The following is a 20,710-nucleotide window of genomic DNA, read 5'->3' as shown; positions in this document are numbered from 1 at the left end:
ATGAGGCTTTGCAAGTGCCTACATTTTTAGAGAGACAAAGGAAAACAGAGCACAGACGCCGTTTAGCTCGAATAGCTGCTAAAAACACTGAGCTAATTAGGAGACACCCTAGCCCTTCCTGCATGGGATATAAATCAGAGGCAGGAGCAGTCAGCTTTCGCTGGTAACAACAACTCTGTTGCTGACTGAACCTGCTTTGTGTCTGCTGCTAAGGACTTCGTGATCTTTGCCCATTGTCTGCTGTTTCTTTTGGGAGTTTTGTAAGAGACTTTAATTTGTGTCTGCATTAAGACTTCCTTTTTTTCCCCCCAATTGCTTTTGCTTATCCATTCTGTTTGCTGAAGTACAGCATTTTTCTTTTATTTTCAACTTCGTATTAAGGCTGTGTTTTTTTTTTTATTTTATTTTTATACAATTTTCCTTTACAGTGAAAGAGTGGGAACAATTTGGTGATAGAGAGTTATAGAAATTAGACAGACGTGCAGGGTGAGTTAGGGCAGGTTAGGGCAAGGCAGAGATAGGGAGTAGGTAGGGGAAAAGGGGGTAGGGGGTAGGGGGTATGGGATCAAACACGAGGGGTGTGATGATTTGGGTCACTTCCGTTCAGTCCACAGAGGAGCAATTTTCTCGCTTTACCATTTTTTTTTCTTTTTCCCCTTTACTCCTCCTGTCTCTTATCCTTCTTACCCGTAGGTTTTTAAATATCTAATTTATATTTGTTTTTTAGATATTCGTTCAGGAAATTCCAATCTATTTGCTTAGTCTTACTTTGTTCTTCTATTTGGTTTGATAATATATCACAATCCCTAAGGTCTGTTATTTTCTTTATCCAATCTTCATTCTTTGGAGCTTCCTTGCTTTTCCATTTTTGTGCTATTAATATTTTGGCCGCTGATGACAAATAAAACAAGATTTTTTCTTCATTTTTCTTCAGTCCTAAATCAGTTATATTTAACAGATAGTATTCGGGTTTGATATTAAACTTTATTTTCATGATGTTTTGTGTGTGTTTGTGGACCATCAACCAAAACGTTTTGATCTTCTTACAATCCCAATATACATGAAAATACGTTCCAGCCTCTTTTCCACACTTCCAGCATTGGGTGTTATGATTGTTGCCAAATTTTGCGAGTTGAATGGGTGTCAGATGCCATCTGTAGAAGACTTTGAACCAGTTCTCTACTATACTATTAGCTTTGGTATATTTCAATTTAATCTTCCACACTTGTTCCCATTCTTTTAATAATATAGAGTGACCTATATCCTTAGCCCACTTTACCATGTTTTCTTTCACCAACTCCTTCTCGTTGTTCCATTCTAATAATTTTTGATATAAAATTCTAATCAATTTTTTCCCTTTTTTCATAATTGTGTCCCAACAAGATTCTTTTTCGCTGAACCCCACCTGTGTTTTGAAGAGCAAAACAGGACAGTTATAAACCATCACGAAATTTAAGATCATCTGGAGAGGCCCTGCTCTCAATCCCACCACCACCGCAAACTTGACTGGTGGGGACAAGGGACAGGGCCTTCTCAGCAGTGGCACCGCGTCTGGTGAATTCCCTTCTTAGGGACATCAGACTAACCACCTCTCCCCTGTCCTTTAGAAGGAAACTCAGATGGCGGATATTACCACTTTGAAGCAGCAACATCATAGAATCATAAAGCTGGAAGAGACCTCATGGGTCATCTAGTCCAACCCCATGCCATGCAGGAAAAGCACAATCAAAGTACCCCAGATAGATGGCCATCCAGCCACTGTTTAAAAGCCTCCAAGGAAGGAGCTTCCACCAGACTCCAAGGCAGTGAGTTCTACTGTTGAGCATCTCTTCTTACGATCAGAAAATTCTTCCTAATGAAGTTCAAGTGGGATCTCCTTTCCTATAATTTGAACCCATTGCTCTATATTCCAGTTTCCAGGGAAGAAGAAACATAGCATCATATAGTTGGAAGAGACTACATAAATCATCCAATCCAATCCTGTTCTGCTATGCAGGAAAAGCACAGTCAAAGCACCCCTGAAGGAGCCTTCCCCTGACTCCGAGGCAGAGAGTTCCACATGCACCCCCACGGCAATGAAAGTGGAACCACACTGCACTTTTGACACAATGTATATGCAAGCACTCCCACCGTACTTGTGACACAATGTATATGAATGCACCTCCACAGCAATTAAAGTGGCAACATACTGCACTTGTGACACAATGTATATGCATGAACCCCACGGAAATTAAAGTGACACCACATTGCACTTGTAACACAATGTATATGCACCCCCATATCAAATAAAGTGGCACCAAACTGCACTTGTGACACAATGTATATACGCTCCCATGACAATTAAAGTGGCACCAAACTGCACTTGTGACACAATGTATATGCACCCCTTAATATATAATAATAATAATAATAATAATAATAATAATAATAATCTGCAAAGACTCTACAAAGAACTGCAAAGTCTCTGACACAAACCAGTCAAGGTCCCAATGGTGATCGGCACACTGGGTGCAGTGACTAAAGACCTTGGCCTGCACTTAAACACAATCATCACTGACAAGATTACCATCTGCCAGCTGCAAAAGGCCACCTTACTGGGATCTGCATGCATTATTCACCGATACACCACACAATCCTAGACACTTGGGAAGTGTCCGACGTGCAATCCACTACAACAGCCAGCAGAGTAATGTTGTTTGCTGTGGACTCATCTTGCTGTGTTTCAAATAATAATAATAATAATCGAACTGCAAAGTCTCTGGCACAAGCCAGTCAAGGGGGCCCCAGTGGGGATTGGCACACTGGGTGCAGTGCCTAAAGACCTTGGCCTGCACTTAAACACAATCGGTGCTGACAAGATTACCACCTGCCAGCTGCAGAAGGCCACCTTATTGGGATCTGCACGCATTATTCGCTGATACATCACACAGTCCTGGACACTTGGGAAGTGTCCGGTGTGTGATCCAATACAACAACCAGCAGAGTGACAATACAATGATACAAAAGATTTGCTAGGGTAGACCCTCTTTCACTCAGACTCAGCCCCCCCGAAAGTCAGCCCCCCCAACCCCCCCCCCCCCCGAAAAAAAATCAGCCCCCCCCCCGGAAATCCTGGCTACGGGCCTGCATACAGCCCTAAAAAACCTACAACAACCCAGTGATTCCGGCCATGAAAGCCTTCGGCAATACAAAGAGCGGAAGAGCTGCCACACCCGTCGGAGCCTGTAGAGGTCAGTGTTGCGCAAGGGAAGAAACAGAGCGAGCGCGCTTGCAATTCGCGTGGTTGTCCGCTTGGTGCCGCTGCGGCTCGGCTTACCTGATCCTTGCTGCCGGAGGATGGCGGCTTTCCCGGGGGGAGGCGAAGCCGACGAGGCTGCGGCGGCGGCGGCGGAGATTGTGGTCGTGCTGGAGGAGGAGGAGGAAGACGACGACGAAGAGGAAGAGGAGGAGGAGGATGAAGACATGGAGGAGGAGGAGGAGGCTGCGGCTTCTCCCTGGGCGGGCAAGAGGCGCTTGTCTCCGAGGCCGGGGGCGGCGGTGGCGTCTCGGGAGGGCGAGGAGGAGGCGCTGCTGCTGCTGCTGCTCCCGGAGCCCGCTCCTCCCCCTGCTCCTCCTCCGGCGGCGGCGCTGCTCCTGCGGGGCCCGCTGCTCTGGATGTGGGAGACGGCTTCGGCGGCCTGGACGTCTGGCGGGGCGAATCGGGGCAGGACGCGGAGCAGGGCTTGGGCGCGGTGCTCGTGCGTGTCCTCGCCGCCGAAGTCCGAGACGCGGCACTCGTACACGCCCGCGTCCTGCCGCCGCAGACCCGACAGGCGCAGCCGGTGCGAGATGTCGTTGCCCTGCACACGCACCGTCTGGAGAGGAAGGAAGGGAGGAAGGAAGAGAGGAAGAGAGGAGAAAGAGCGCTTAGGCAGGGACACCTCGCCCCCCCCCCTCTCTCTTTCAACAGCACCCCTCTCTTTCTCTTAAGACATTTTCTCTATCTTTCTCTCAATCTTTTAGGACACTGCTTTCTTTCTTTTGGGACACTTCGCTCTCTCTCTCTCTCTCTCTTTTGGAGCACTTTTCTCTATCTTTCTTTCTTTCTTTCTTTCTTTTGGGACCACTTTATATTTCTTTCCGTCTTTGTTTTGGGGTCTCTCTCTCTCTCTTTTGGGGCACTTTTCTCTATTTCTATTTCTCTCTCTCTCTTTTAGAACACTCCTTTCTTTCTGTCTTTCTTTTGGGGCACTTTTCTCTCTCTTTCATTCTATTGGGACACATCTCTCTCTTTCTCTCCTTCTTTTGGAGCATCTTTCTCTATCTTTCTTTCTTTCTTTTGGGATACTTTTTTCTTTCTTTCTGTCTTTCTTTTGGGACACTTCTCTCTCTCTTTTGGGACACCTTTTTCATTCTATTGGGACACATATCTCTCTTTCTCTCCTTCTTTTGGAGCATCTTTCTCTTTCTTTCTTTCTTTCTTTCTTTTGGGACACTTCTCTCAGTTTTGGAGCACTTTTCTCTCTCTTTCTCTCTTTTTTCTTTCTTTCTGTCTTTCTTCTGGGACACTTCTCTCTCTTTTGGGACACTTTTCTCTCTTTCATTCTATTGGGACACATCTCTCTCTTTCCCTCTTGCGGCACCTTTCTCTAGCTCTCTCTCTCTCTCTTTCTTTCTTTCCACCTTTGTTTTGGGACCCCTCTCTCTCTTTTTTGGGGAACTTTTTCTATCTTTTTTATTTTTTGGGACTTTTCTCTCTCACCTTTTTCTTTCTTTTGGGACACTTCTCTCTCTTTCTCTCTCTCTTTTGGGACATGTCTCTCTCTCTCTCTCTCTCTCTTTTCTGGGACACTTCTCTCTTTTGGGGCACCTCTCCATCTCCCTCTCTGTCTCTTGCTTTCTCTCCCTCCAAAGAGCACTTTTCTCAACCTTTCTCTCTTTCTTTTAGGACACTTCTTTCTTTCTGTCTTTTTTTGGGACACTTCTCTCTCTCTTTTGGGGCACTTTTCTTTATCTTTCATTCTTTTGGGACACTTCTCTCCCTCTTTTGGAGCACCTTTCTCAACCTTTCTTTCTTTTAGGACACTTCCTTCCTTCCTTCCTTCCTTCTTTCTTTCTTTCTTTCTTTCTTTCTTTCTTTGTGTCTTTGTTTTGGGGCACTTCTCTCTCTCTTGGAGCACTCTATCTTTCATTTTTTGGGATACGTCTCTCTCCTTCTCACCCTCTTTTCGAGCACCTTTTTCTCTCTCTTTCTTCTGGGACCTTTCTTTCTTTCTTTCTTTCTTTCCGTCTTTCTTTTGGGACACTTTTCCCTCACTTTTGGAGCACTTTTCTCTATCTTTCTTTTAGGACACAGTTTTCTTTCTTTCTGTCTTTCTTTTGGGACACTACTCTCTATCTTTTGGGTCACTTTTCTCTTATATTTTTTATTTTTTGGGACTCTTCTCTCACTTTTGGAGCACTTTTCTCTTTCTTTTAGGACAGTTTTTCTTCTTTTTGTGTCTTTGTTTTGGGGCATTTCTCTCTCTCATTTGGGGCATTTTTCTCTATCTTTCATTCTTTTGGGAAACGTCTTTCTTTTTCTCTCCCTCTTTTGGAGCACCTTTCTCTATCTTTCTCTCTTTTTTCTGGAACATTTCTTTCTTTCTTTCTTTCCGTCTTTCTTTTGGGACACTTCTCTCTCTTTTGGAGCATTTTTTATTTTTTGGGACACCATTCTCTCAGTTTTGAAGCACTTTTCTCTTTCTTTTGGGACACTTGTCTCAACAGAAAACACTAGAAGGGTTTGATGGGCAATGACCTTGAATTTGGGAGTTGTAGTTCACCTACATCCAGAGAGCACTGTGGACTCAAACAATGATGGATCTGGACCAAATTTGGCATGAATACTCTATATGCCGAGATATGAAAACAGATGGAGTTTGGGGAAAATAGATCTTGACATTTGGGAGTTGTCGTTACTGAGATTTATAGTTCATCTACAGTCAAAGAGCATTCTGACCAACGATAGAATTGGGCCAAACTTCCCACAGAGAAGCCCCATGACTAGCAGAAAATACTTTGTTTTCTGATTATCTTTGGTGGCCCCTCTGACTTCCCCTCGTGACCCCCAGGACCAGAACAATGTAATGGCCCACCTTCCATCAAGAATCACAGAAGACAACACATCTCATCCAACTTCATTCAGAAATATACATTCAAAGCACTCCTGACAGATGGCCATCCAGGCTCTGTTTAAAAACCTTTATTAAAATATTCCCATCCAAACCCAAGTAACAAAAGTGGAGGCATTACTTTTCATTCAACCCTCGTATGTACAGCCTTTTGGGTCATGCAAGAGGTCCTATTCTGCTGATCTTTAACTTTGGGCAGACTGATATTTGAGGAGATAGTCTTACCCGGCATTCTGGCCACAAGCCATTTGGGGCTTTGGAGGTCAAAACCAGAACCTTGAAATATGAATTCAGAAGCGCATTGGAAGCCAGTGCCATTCTTGCAAGATCAGTGCTATACGATCTCTCAGCCTCGCAAGCAATCTAGCCTCCGCGTTTCGCATTAGCTGTAGCATTCGAACACCATTCGAGGCAGCCTTTTGTACAATGCACTATAATAGCCTCATCAGGAGATAATTACGACATAAACCATTGTGGCCGGTCCTGTCCTCCCTCGAAAGCACACAAGAAAGAGGACAGCAGCAGGGGAAATCGGCACCTTGAACAATCCATCCCATAAGGCTATTCTGCAGTTCAATATACACTGACATTTCGGCATCTCTCCAAAGTGATCTTTCTGTTGCCTTCCATTTTGCACAGTAATACCCTAAGTAAGCCTTCCTGCAAAACTGGCATCACCTTTTATTTGAAGCTGTGTCTAACTGATGGAGTCATTGACAACACCTGATCAGTGCAACTAAAAATATGTATAGAATGGGATCAGCAGCATATGGCGTTCAGATTTTTGTAACATTAAATAATAATAATGTATTGTTGAAGGCTTTCATGGCTGGAATCACTAGGTTCTTGTGGGTTTTTTCGGGCTATATGGCCATGTTCTAGAGGCATTTTCTCCTGACGTTTCGCCTGCATCTATGGCAAGCATCCTCAGAGGTAGTGAGGTCTGTTGGAAATAGGAAATTGGGTTTATATATCTGTGGAATGGCTGGGGTGGGGCACAGAGCTCTTCTCTGCTGAAGCTAGGTGTGAATGTTTCAGCTGAATGATGCAGGCGAAACGTCAGGAGAAATGCCTCTAGAACATGGCCATATAGCCCGAAAAAACCCCACAAGAACCTAATAATAATAATAATAATAATAATAATAATAATAATAATACTTCATTTACACCCCGCTCCATCTCCCCCAAGGGGACTCGGTGCGGCTTACATGAGGCCAAGCCCATCAATGCAGTACATACAGCATAATCCCTGTGAGAACTAAATTTGAGAAATTGGGATTGTTTTGGAAATGAGGACTGGAGAGAAAGTTTCAATGGTGACCCTTCCAGGAGTGGATTTCCCCTTTTGGGGGTAGATGTTTCTCACTTCCTGTTGTCCAATCCCTGTTCTTAACTGTGAGTTGTTCGTAAGTCGGATGTTTGTAGAATCCTAGAGTTGGAAGAGACCTCATGGGCCATCCAGTCCAACCCCATTCTGCCAAGAAGCAGGAAAATTGCATTCAAAGCACTCCCAACAGATGGCCATCCAGCCTTTGTTTCAAAACTTCCAAAGAAGGAGCCTCCACCACACTCCAGGGCAGGGGGTTCCACTGCTGAACAGCTCTCACAGTCAGGAAGTTCTTCCTATGACTTCCTATGACTTCCCCTCACATAGCCAATAGCCAAAGGAGGAGCCTCCACCACACTCTGGGGTAGGGAGTTCCACTGCTGAACAGCTCTCACCATTAGAATCATAGAATCAAAGAGTTGGAAGAGACCTCATGGGCCATCCAGTCCAACCCCCTGCCAAGAAGCAGGAATATTGCATTCAAATCACCCCTGACAGATGGCCACCCAGCCTCTGTTTAAAAGCCTCCAAAGGAGGAGCCTCCACCACACTTGGGCAGGGAGTTCCACTGCTGAACAGCTCTCACCATTAGAATCATAGAATTCAAGAGTTGGGCCATCCAGTCCAACCCCATTCAGCCAAGAAGCAGGAATATTGCATTCAAATCACCCCTGACAGATGGCCATCCAGCCTCCGTTTAAAAGCTTCCAAAGAAGGAACCTCCACCACACTCCGGGGCAGAGAGTTCCACTGCTGAACGGTTCTCAGAAATTCCTTCCTCATGTTCAGGTGGAATCTCCTTTTCTAGGAAGTCATTGTTCTACTGCGTCCTAGTCTCTAGGGCGGCAATAAACAAGCTTGCTCCCTCCTCCTTATGACTTCCTCTCATGTATTTATACATGGCCCTCATCATGTCTCCTCTCAGCCTTCTCTTCTGCAGGCTAAACATGTCCAGCTCTTTAAGCCGCTCCTCATAGGGCTTGTTCTCCAGACTTTTATCATTTGAGTCGCTCTCCTCTGGACACATTCCAGCTTGTCAACATCTCCCTTCAACTGCAGTGCCAAGAACTGGACACAGTGTGATTCCAGGTGACCAAGGCAGAATAGAGCATGGGGAACATGACTTCCCTGGATCTAGACCAATGGTTCTCAACCTGTGGGTCCCTGAGTGTTTTGGCCTACAACTCCCAGAAATCCCACCCAGTTTGCCAGCTGTTAGGATTTCTGGTAGTTGAAGGCCAAAAAAATCTGGGGACCCACAGGTTGAGAACCACTGATCTAGACACTAGACTCTGATTTATGCAGGAGAATTGCAACTTGGGACCGCCTGTATAGGCAAGACATCAATGATAATCCGATCGTAAGACAGAGAGGCCTTTGTAGATCGTAGTAAAGCTCAGTTTGGAGCTAATGAAACTGAAATATGGGTTGTTGTAAGTTTTTCGGGCTATATGGCCATGTTCTAGAAGCATTCTCTCCTGACATTTCGCCTGCATCTATGGCAAGCATCCTCAGAGGTTGTGAGGTTTGTTGGAACTAGGAAAATTGGGTTTATATATCTGTGGAATAATGTCCACGGTGGGAGGAAGAACTCTTGTCTGTTGGAACTCGGTGTGAATGTTTCATTTGGACACCTTGATTAGCATTTGATATCCTGGCAGTTTTTTGGTGTGGCTTTTTAATGTCTGGGGGAATCTTTTATTGAGAGGTGATCCGCTGCCCCTGATAGTTTCCTCTTTGGAGTTTCCCTGTGTTTGAATGTTGTTTTGCTGTTATAATTTTAGAGTTTTATTCCGTCATGCTGGCCACATGGATGTGTCTATGGACAACGCCGGCTCTTCGGCTTAGAAATGGAGATGAGCACCACACCCCAGAGTCAGACATGACTAGACTTAATGTCAGGGGACAACATTTATCTTTTTTAAGCCAGATTTTGTTCATTTTCATAGTTTCCTGAACAAAATCTGGCTACCAGTATTAAAAAATTCTAAAATTATAACAGCAAAACAACACTCAAAAACAAGGAAACCCCAGAGAGGAAACAATCAGGGACACCTGGTCACCTCTCAAGAATAAAATTTCCCAGGCAGTAACAAGCCACACCTAAAAACTGCCAGTCCATCAAATGCTAATTAAGGTGGCCAACTGAAACATTCAAACCTAGCTCCAACAGACAAGAGTTCTTTCTCCTACTCTGGACATTATTCCACAGATATATAAACCCAATTTTCCTAGTTCCAACAGACTTCTGAGGATGCTTTCCATAGATGCAGGTGAAACGTCAGGAGAGAATGCTTCTACAAGATGGCCACAGAGGACCTCACAACCTCTGAGGATGTTTGCCATAGATGCAGGTGAAACATCAGGAGAGAATGCTCCTAAAACATGGCCACAGAGGACCTCACAACCTCTGAGAATGCTTGCCATAGATGCAGGTGAAACATCAGGAGAGAATGCTCCTAGGACATGGCCACAGAGGACCTCACAACCTCTGAGGATGCTTGCCATAGATGCAGGTGAAACGTCAGGAGAGAATGCTCCTACAACATGGCCACAGATGACCTCACAACCTCTGAGGATGCTTGCCATAGATGCAGGTGAAACATCAGGAGAGAATGCTCCTAGAACATGGCCACAGAGGACCTCACAACCTCTGAGGATGCTTGCCATAGATGCAGGTGAAACGTCAGGAGGGAATGCTCCTAGAACATGGCCCCAGAGGACCTCACAACCTCTGAGGATGCTTGCCATAGATGCAGGTGAAACATCAGGAGAGAATGCTCCTAGGACATGGCCACAGAGGACCTCACAACCTCTGAGGATGCTTGCCATAGATGCAGGTGAAACATCAGGAGAGAATGCTCCTAGGACATGACCACAGAGGACCTCACAACCTCTGAGGATGCTTGCATAGATGCAGGTGAAATGTCAGGAGAGAATGCTCCTAGAACATGGCTACAGAGGACCACACAACCTCTGAGGATGCTTGCCATAGATGCAGGTAAAACATCAGGAGAGAATGCTCCTAGGACATGGCCACAGAGGACCTCACAACCTCTGAGGATGCTTGCCATAGATGCAGGTGAAACATCAGGAGAGAATGCTCCTAGGACATGACCACAGAGGACCTCACAACCTCTGAGGATGCTTGCCATAGATGCAGGTGAAACATCAGGAGAGATTGCTCCTAGAACATGGTCATAGAGGACCTCACAACCTCTGAGGATGCTTGCCATAGGTGCAGGTGAAACATCAGGAGAGAATGCTCCTAGAACATGGCCACAGAGGACCTCACAACCTCTGAGGATGCTTGCCATAGATGCAGGTGAAACGTCAGGAGAGAATGCTCCTAGAACATGGCCACAGAGGACCTCACAACCTCTGAGGATGCTTGTCATAGATGCAGGTGAAACATCAGGAGAGAATGCTCCTAGAACATGGCCACAGAGGACCTCACAACCTCTGAGGATGCTTGCCATAGATGCAGGTGAAACGTCAGGAGAGAATGCTCCTAGAACATGGCCACAGAGGACCTCACAACCTCTGAGGATGCTTGCCATAGATGCAGGTGAAACATCAGGAGAGAATACTCCTAGGACATGGCCACAGAGGACCTCACAACCTCTGAGGATGCTTGCCATAGATGCAGGTGAAACGTCAGGAGAGAATGCTCCTAGAACATGGCCACAGAGGACCTCACAACCTCTGAGAATGCTTGCCATAGATGCAGGTGAAACATCAGGAGAGAATGCTCCTAGGACATGGCCACAGAGGACCTCACAACCTCTGAGGATGCTTGCCATAGATGCAGGTGAAACGTCAGGAGAGAATGCTCCTACAACATGGCCACAGATGACCTCACAACCTCTGAGGATGCTTGCCATAGATGCAGGTGAAACATCAGGAGAGAATGCTCCTAGAACATGGCCACAGAGGACCTCACAACCTCTGAGAATGCTTGCCATAGATGCAGGTGAAACATCAGGAGAGAATGCTCCTAGAACATGGCCACAGAGGACCTCACAACCTCTGAGGATGCTTGCCATAGATGCAGGTGAAACGTCAGGAGGGAATGCTCCTAGAACATGGCCCCAGAGGACCTCACAACCTCTGAGGATGCTTGCCATAGATGCAGGTGAAACATCAGGAGAGAATGCTCCTAGGACATGGCCACAGATGACCTCACAACCTCTGAGGATGCTTGCCATAGATGCAGGTGAAATGTCAGGAGAGAATGCTCCTAGAACATGGCTACAGAGGACCACACAACCTCTGAGGATGCTTGCCATAGATGCAGGTAAAACATCAGGAGAGAATGCTCCTAGGACATGGCCACAGAGGACCTCACAACCTCTGAGGATGCTTGCCATAGATGCAGGTGAAACATCAGGAGAGAATGCTCCTAGGACATGACCACAGAGGACCTCACAACCTCTGAGGATGCTTGCCATAGATGCAGGTGAAACATCAGGAGAGATTGCTCCTAGAACATGGTCATAGAGGACCTCACAACCTCTGAGGATGCTTGCCATAGGTGCAGGTGAAACATCAGGAGAGAATGCTCCTAGAACATGGCCACAGAGGACCTCTCAACCTCTGAGGATGCTTGCCATAGATGCAGGTGAAACGTCAGGAGAGAATGCTCCTAGAACATGGCCACAGAGGACCTCACAACCTCTGAGGATGCTTGTCATAGATGCAGGTGAAACATCAGGAGAGAATGCTCCTAGAACATGGCCACAGAGGACCTCACAACCTCTGAGGATGCTTGCCATAGATGCAGGTGAAACGTCAGGAGAGAATGCTCCTAGAACATGGCCACAGAGGACCTCACAACCTCTGAGGATGCTTGCCATAGATGCAGGTGAAACATCAGGAGAGAATGCTCCTAGGACATGGCCACAGAGGACCTCACAACCTCTGAGGATGCTTGCCATAGATGCAGGTGAAACGTCAGGAGAGAATGCTCCTAGAACATGGCCACAGAGGACCTCACAACCTCTGAGGATGCTTACCATAGATGCAGGTGAAACATCAGGAGAGAATGCTCCTAGAACATGGCCACAGAGGACCTCACAACCTCTGAGGATGCTTACCATAGATGCAGGTGAAACATCAGGAGAGAATGCTCCTAGAACATGGTCATAGAGGACCTCATAACCTCTGAGGATGCTTGCCATAGATGCAGGTGAAACATCAGGAGAGATTGCTCCTAGAACATGGCCACAGAGGACCTCACAACCTCTGAGGATGCTTGCCATAGATGCAGGTGAAACATCAGGAGAGAAAACCTACATCAACCCAATGATTCCAGCCATGAAAGCCTTCGACAATGTCCTGAAATATGTTTGCTTTGCTTGCAATCCATGCAGGAAATTGCACTCTAGTGCATTGCATGGGAATGCATGCTCAAAGTATCTTTTCCTCATAGTGTTGCAAACATCAGGGACGCAAAAATTATATGGTTTCTTGATAAATGTGTCTGTAGAAATGAGGTTTTATATTCAAACCTTTTGTGTAGCATCAAGTTAGCAGAGCATCTCTTTGAAAATCAAGTCAGTTTGAGCGAAATGCCTTTTGGGGGTGCTCTTGTCCTCTCTCAAAACCTGCATCTCTCCAAAATGCTCTGCTTCTGCTGCTGCAAGTCAGGGTTTCCGGCCTTTGCAAGTCTCTCCTGCCTTGCAACGCATCCTTCCAAGCACTGGGTCAGTCATCCAAAATTGAACTCTGCCTACTAATTCCATCTCCTCCTTCCTTTAATTAAAAGCATCTCTCTTCTGTAGTCAACGGCAAGCCACTAATCCCATCCATCCATCCATCCCCACTTCCAGCAATAATACATTTAAAATGTATCATCTGTCCAAAACTATCCCCAGAATGCGCGGCCTCTCTAATCCTGTCCTCATCCTCTTGCAGGAATAAATGCGCCAGCAGCATCCGGCTACTCGTTCTAACATCGCTCCCAAATAAATGTATCCTCCTCACCGCACGAAAAACACAACTTCTGGTCATTTTCCTTCTTCCAACAGACCTCACTACCTCTGAGGATGCGTGCCATAGATGCAGGCGAAACATCAGGAGAGAATGCCTCTAGACCATGGCCATATAGCCCGAAAAACCCTACAACAACCAATTCACACCTAGCTCCAGCAGACAAGAGTCCTTTGTCCCACCCTGGTCATTCCACAGATATATAAACCCTTTTTCCTACTTCCAACAGACCTCACTACCTCTGAGGATGCTTGCCGTAGATGCAGGCAAAACGTCAGGAGAGAATGCCTCTAGACTATGGCCATATAGCCCGAAAAACCCTACAACAACCCATTCACATCTAGCTCCAGCAGACAAGAGTCCTTTGTCCCACCCTGGTCATTCCACAGATATATAAATCCTTTTTCCTAGTTCCAACACACCTCACTACCTCTGAGGATGCGTGCCATAGATGCAGGTGAAACATCAGGAGAGAATGCCTCTAGACCATGGCCATATAGCCCGAAAAACCCTACAACAACCAATTCACACCTAGCTCCAGCAGACAAGAGTCCTTTGTCCCACCCTGGTCATTCCACAGATATATAAACCCTTATTCCTACTTCCAACAGACCTCACTACCTCTGAGGATGCTTGCCGTAGATGCAGGCAAAACGTCAGGAGAGAATGCCTCTAGACTATGGCCATATAGCCCGAAAAACCCTACAACAACCCATTCACATCTAGCTCCAGCAGACAAGAGTCCTTTGTCCCACCCTGGTCATTCCACAGATATATAAACCCTTTTTCCTACTTCCAACAGACCTCACTACCTCTGAGGATGCTTGCCATAGAAGCAGGCAAAACGCCAGGAGAGAATGCCTCTAGACCATGGCCATATAGCCCGAAAAACCCTACAACAACCCATTCACACCTAGCTCCAGCAAACAAGAGTCCTTTGTCCCACCCTTGTCATTCCACAGATATATAAACCCTTTTTCCTACTTCCAACAGACCTCACTACCTCTGAGGATACTTGCCGTAGATGCAGGCAAAACGTCAGGAGAGAATGCCTCTAGACTGTGGCCATATAGCCCGAAAAACCCTACAACAACCCATTCACACCTAGCTCCAGCAGACAAAAGTCCTTTGTCCCACCCTGGTCATTCCACAGATATATAAACCCTTATTCCTACTTCCAACACACCTCACTACCTCTGAGGATACTTGCCATAGATGCAGGCAAAACGTCAGGAGAGAATGCCTCTAGACCATGGCCATATAGCCCGAAAAACCCTACAACAAGCCATTCACACCTAGCTCCAGCAGACAAGAGTCTTTTGTCCCACCCTGGTCATTCCACAGATATATAAACCCTTTTTCCTACTTCCAACAGACCTCACTACCTCTGAGGATGCTTGCCATAGATGCAGGCGAAACGTCAGGAGAGAATGCCTCTAGACCGTGGCCATATAGCCCAAAAAACCCTACAACAACCCATTCACACCTAGCTCCAGCAGACAAGAGTCCTTTGTCCCACCCTGGTCATTCCACAGATATATAAACCCTTATTCCTACTTCCAACAGACCTCACTACCTCTGAGGATGCTTGCCGTAGAAGCAGGCAAAACGTCAGGAGAGAATGCCTCTAGACCATGGCCATATAGCCCTAAAAACCCTACAACAACCCATTCACACCTAGCTCCAGCAGACAAGAGTCCTTTGTCCCACCCTGGTCATTCCACAGATATATAAACCCTTATTCCTAGTTCCAACAGACCTCACTACCTCTGAGGATGCTTGCCATGGATGCAGGCAAAACGTCAGGAGAGAATGCATCTAGACCATGGCCATATAGCCCGAAAAACCCTACAACAACCCATTCACACCTAGCTCCAGCAGACAAGAGTCCTTTGTCCCACCCTGGTCATTCCACAGATATATAAACCCTTATTCCTAGTTCCAACAGACCTCACTACCTCTGAGGATGCTTGCCATGGATGCAGGCAAAACGTCAGGAGAGAATGCCTCTAGACCATGGCCATATAGCCCGAAAAACCCTACAACAACCCATTCACACCTAGCTCCAGCAGACAAGAGTCCTTTGTCCCACCCTGGTCATTCCACAGATATATAAACCCTTATTCCTAGTTCCAACAGACCTCACTACCTCTGAGGATGCTTGCCATGGATGCAGGCAAAACGTCAGGAGAGAATGCCTCTAGACCATGGCCATATAGCCCGAAAAACCCTACAACAACCCATTCACACCTAGCTCCAGCAGACAAGAGTCCTTTGTCCCACCCTGGTCATTCCACAGATATATAAACCCTTATTCCTAGTTCCAACAGACCTCACTACCTCTGAGGATGCTTGCCGTAGATGCAGGCAAAACGTCAGGAGAGAATGCCTCTAGACCATGGCCATATAGCCCTAAAAACCCTACAACAACCCATTCACACCTAGCTCCAGCAGACAAGAGTCCTTTGTCCCACCCTGGTCATTCCACAGATATATAAACCCTTATTCCTAGTTCCAACAGACCTCACTACCTCTGAGGATGCTTGCCATGGATGCAGGCAAAACGTCAGGAGAGAATGCCTCTAGACCATGGCCATATAGCCCGAAAAACCCTACAACAACCCATTCACACCTAGCTCCAGCAGACAAGAGTCCTTTGTCCCACCCTGGTCATTCCACAGATATATAAACCCTTATTCCTAGTTCCAACAGACCTCACTACCTCTGAGGATGCTTGCCATGGATGCAGGCGAAACGTCAGGAGAGAATGCCTCTAGACCATGGCCATATAGCCCGAAAAAACCTACAACAACCTGACTTCCACATTCTTCACAAAGTATGCAGAATGCCAACACAACACAACAAAATAAGGCTAAAGCTACACTGGTCCCGTCAAAGTTGAGCACAACTTCGTTGCCATAAGGGATTCCAATCTCCTTCCAAAAATAGACTCTTTGTTTTCATATAATCCTAGAGTTAGAAGAGATCTCATGGGCCATCCAGTCCAACCCCATTGTGCCAAGAAGCAGGAAAATTGCATTCAGAGCACCCCCGACAGATGGCCATCCAGACAAAGTTTAAAAGCTTCCAAAGAAGGAGCCTCCACCACACTCTGGGGCAGAGAGTTCCACTGCTGAATGGTTCTCACAGTCAGGAAGTTCTTCCTATGACTTCCCCTCACATATCCATGGCTTTCATCATGTCTCCTCTCAGCCTTCTCTTCTGCAGGCTAAACATGCTCAGCTCTTTAAGCCGCTCCTCATAGGGCTTGTTCTCCAGACCCTTGATCATTTTAGTTGCCTTCCTCTGTACATATTCCAGCTTGTCAACATAGATAACAGAATCACAGATCCTAGAGTTGGAAGAGACCTCATGGGCCATCCAGTCCAACCCCATTCTGCCAAGAAGCAGGAAAATTACATTCAAAGCACCCCCCAACAAGTGGCTATACAGCCTCTGTTTCAAAGCCTCCAAAGAAGGAGCCACCACCACACTCCAGGGCAGAGAGTTCCATTGCTGAACAGTTCTCACAGTCAGGAAGTTAGAATCACAGAATCATAGAACTGGAAGAGACCACGTGGGCCATCCAGTCCAACCCCATTCTGCAAAGAAGCAGGAAAATTGCATTCAAAGAACCCCTGACAAATGGCCACCCAGCCTCTGTTTACAAGCCTCCAAAGAAAGAGCCTCCACCACACTCTGGGGTGGAGAGTTCCACTGCTGAACAGCTCTCGCAGTCAGGAAGTTAGAATCATATAATTGGAAGAGACCTCATGGGCCATCCAGTCCAACCCCATTCTGCCAAGAAGCAGGAAAATTTCATTCAAAGCACCCCTGGCAGATGGCCACCCAGTCTCTGTTTAAAAGCCTCCATAAAAGGAGCCTCCACCACACTCCAGGGCAGAAAGTTCCACTGCTGAACGGCTCTCACAGTCAGGAAGTTCTTCCTCATGTTCAGATGGAATCTCCTTTCTTGTAGTTTGAAGCCATTATTCCGCGTCCTAGTCTCCAGGGAAGTAGAAATCAAGCTTGCTCCCTCCTCCCTGTGGCTTCCTCTCACATATTTACACATGGCTATCATATCTCCTCTCAGCCTTCTCTTCTTCAGGCTAAACATGCCCAGCTCCTTAAGCCACTCCTCATAGGGATTGTTCTCCAGACCCTTGATCTTTTTAGTTATTGATTTTTGCTGTGCATAGCAAACAGAATATAAGCTTGCTCCCAACTGAGCTGTCATTTTATTCTCAGTTCTTTAATGAATGTGTAGATATACGGCTTCGGTCCAGCGTACGTGTCCAAACATATCTCCTTCTACATCCCACCTAAGATCTTCTGGGGAGGCCCTGATCTCAGCACCGCCTTTGTCTCAAACATTTTGGCGGGGACGAGGGACAGGACCTTCTCGGTGGTGGCCCCCCACCTGTGGAATTCACTTCCCAGGGAAATTAGGTCATCATCATCCCTCCTCACCTTTAGAAAGAAGGTTAAAACGTAGATGTGGGACCAGGCCTTCGGGCAATTAGGTTAAAGGATAATTGATAATGTTTGACTATGGCTTGGAAGTGGATTTGGATAAGTTATGCGGAGTACTCAATAGTATATGGCTAGTTAAATAGCCACCAGACTGGTAATAGCTCAGTGGACTGTAAGTATACTGTTTTAAGTTTTTCAGTCTTAATGTTTATGTTTTTTAACTGTTATAATTGCTGTTTTATATTTTATGATGTGGCATCAAATTGTTGCTAATTGGAAGCCGCCCTGAGTACCCCCAGGGGTTGAGAAGGGCGGGGTAAAAATGTTCGAAATAAATAAGTAACTGTTGCTCACACTATTAGAGATCCCTGGACTGTTTGGGGAATTCAAGTACCTAATGCATCTTAAATACATGGCATTTTAGGCATACCCTAAGAGATATTTTGACCTAAAAAGTCAAGAGGATTACAGACTGGAAGTAGACAGCATGTTGGCCTTTGTTGTTGTGAAAATAAAGATATCCTCCTCCCCTTTGTGTATTGAGAGTTCTTCCTCCTGTCTCAAGAGGGAACTTCTTTGTGCCAAGGTAAAAAATAAAGCTGTTCTCCATTATTTGCACCCTGCAGGGGTATAATTTAGGATAAACGCCATGTTTTTGTTCCTCTGAATGTAAACATAACTGCAATTTTCCTGCTCCTCGAGTGCTGCAGTGGGCAACATGTGGCTATGCTGAGATATCAAGTCAGACTGTTGCCAAGAACAATCTCAGAAGGTGGTGGGGAAGGGGCTACGAGTGGGGCGGAAAAGTGGGAGAAGGTCTAAGAGAGGAGGGAAAGAGGAAGGTTGTCAGATTGAAAGAGAGGGAGGAAAAGAAGTGGCGAAGAAAAAGTATCAGGGAGAGAGAGGGGAGAATAGGAGCATGTCAGAAAGAGAGCTGGAAGGGATGCTGGTGACACCAAAAGGTGTCAAAAGAGAGCAGTAGAGAGAAAAAGAATAGAAAGAAAGAGGGAAAGAGAAAGGAGAAAACTGGGAGGGAAAGATATAGATCAATATTTCTCAACCTGGGGGTCAGGACCCCTGGGGGGGGGGGTCGTGAGAGGGTGTCAGAAGGGTTGCCAAAGACCATGAGAAAACACAGTATTTTTTGTAGGTCATGGCGATTCTGCGTGGGAAGTTTGGTCCAATTTGGTAGGGTTTGTAGGTGAACTACAAATACCTGCAACTACAACTCCCAAATGTCAAGGTCTATTTTCCCCAAACGGCTCTCACAGTCAGGAAGTTCTTCCTATGACTTCCCCTCACATAGTTATCCATGGCTCCCATCATGTCTCCTCTCAGTCTTCTCTTCAGCAGGCGAAACATGCTCAGCTCTTTAAGCCGCACCTCATAGGGCTTGTTCCTAGAGTTGGAAGAGACCTCATGGGCCATCCAGTCCAACCCAATTTGGGCATGTTAAGCATTCGTGCTAAGTTTGCTTCAGATCAATCGTTAGTTTGAGTCCAAAGTGCTCTCCGAATGTAGGTGAACTACAACTCCAAAACTCAAGTTCAATGCTCACCAAACCACTCCAGTATTTTCTGTTGGTCATGGGAGTTCTCTGTGTCGAGTTTGGTTCGATTCCATCATTGGTGGAGTTCAGAATGCTCTTTGATTGTAGGTGAACTATAAATCCCAGCAACTACACCTCCCAAATGTCAAGGCCTATTTCCCCCAAACACCACCAGTGTTCACATTTGGGCATATTAAGCATTCGTGCTAAGTTTGGTTCAGATCAATCATTGCGTGAGTCCACAGTGCTCTCTGGATGTAGGTGAACTATAACTCCAAAACTCAAGTTCAATGCTCACCAAACCACTCCAGTATTTTCTGTTGGTCATGGGAGTTCTCTGTGTCAAGTTTGGTTCAATGCCATCATTGGTGGAGTTCAGGATTCTCTTTGATTGTAGGTGAACTATAAATCCCTGCAACTGCAACTCCCAAATGTCAAGGTCTATTTTCCCCAAACTCCACCAGTGTTCATATTTGGGGATATTGAGCGTTCATGCCAAGTTTGGTCCAGATCCATCGTTGCTTGAGTCCAAAGTGCTCTCTGGATGTTGGTGAACTACAACTCCAAAACTCAAGTTCAATGCTCACCAAACCACTCCAGTATTTTCTGTTGGTCATGGGAGTTCTCTGTGTCGAGTTTGGTTCAATTCCATCATTGGTGGAGTTCAGAATGCTCTTTGACTGTAGGTGAACTATAAATCCCTGCAACTGCAACTCCCAAATGCCAAGCTCTATTTTCCCCAAACTCCACCAGTGTTCATATTTTGGGATAGTGAGCATTCATGTCAAGTTTGGTCCAGATCCATTGTTATTTGAGTCCACGGTGCTCTCTGGATGTAGCTGAACTACAACCCCAAAAGATCCATTGTTGTTTAAGTCCACAGTGCATTCTGGATGTATGTGAACTACAACTTCCAAACTCAAGTTCAATGCTCACCAAACCCTTCCAGTATTTTCTGTTGGTCATGGGAGTTCTATGTGCCAATTTTGGTTCAATTCCATTGTTGGTGGAGTTCAGAATGTTCTTTGATTGTAGGTGAACTATACATCCCAGCAACTACAAATCCCAAATGACAAAACCAATCCTCCTCCAGTCCCACTCAAATTTGGGCATATGAAATATTTGTGCCAAATTTAGTCCAGTGAATGAAAATACATCCTGCATATCAGATATTTATGTTATGATTCATAACAGTAGTAAAGTTACAGTTATGAAGTA

At 45.9% G+C, this 20,710-nt stretch overlaps 1 protein-coding gene across 1 annotated transcript in view; it reads right to left on the bottom strand.

Annotated features, from left to right (window-relative positions):
- The window catches only part of VSTM2B (V-set and transmembrane domain containing 2B), a 90,234-nt gene that overhangs the window by 43,177 nt on the left and 26,347 nt on the right, over positions 1–20,710 (bottom strand). The window contains exon 5 of the mRNA XM_060788344.2: positions 3,317–3,854. Coding sequence (XP_060644327.2) covers positions 3,317–3,854 — 538 coding nt within the window. The remainder of the gene's footprint in view (positions 1–3,316; positions 3,855–20,710) is intronic.

This window comes from Anolis sagrei, chromosome 8 (genome assembly GCF_037176765.1).
Source record: "Anolis sagrei isolate rAnoSag1 chromosome 8, rAnoSag1.mat, whole genome shotgun sequence".
Taxonomy (NCBI): domain Eukaryota; kingdom Metazoa; phylum Chordata; class Lepidosauria; order Squamata; family Dactyloidae; genus Anolis; species Anolis sagrei.
This window is presented reverse-complemented; position numbering and strand designations above follow the sequence as displayed.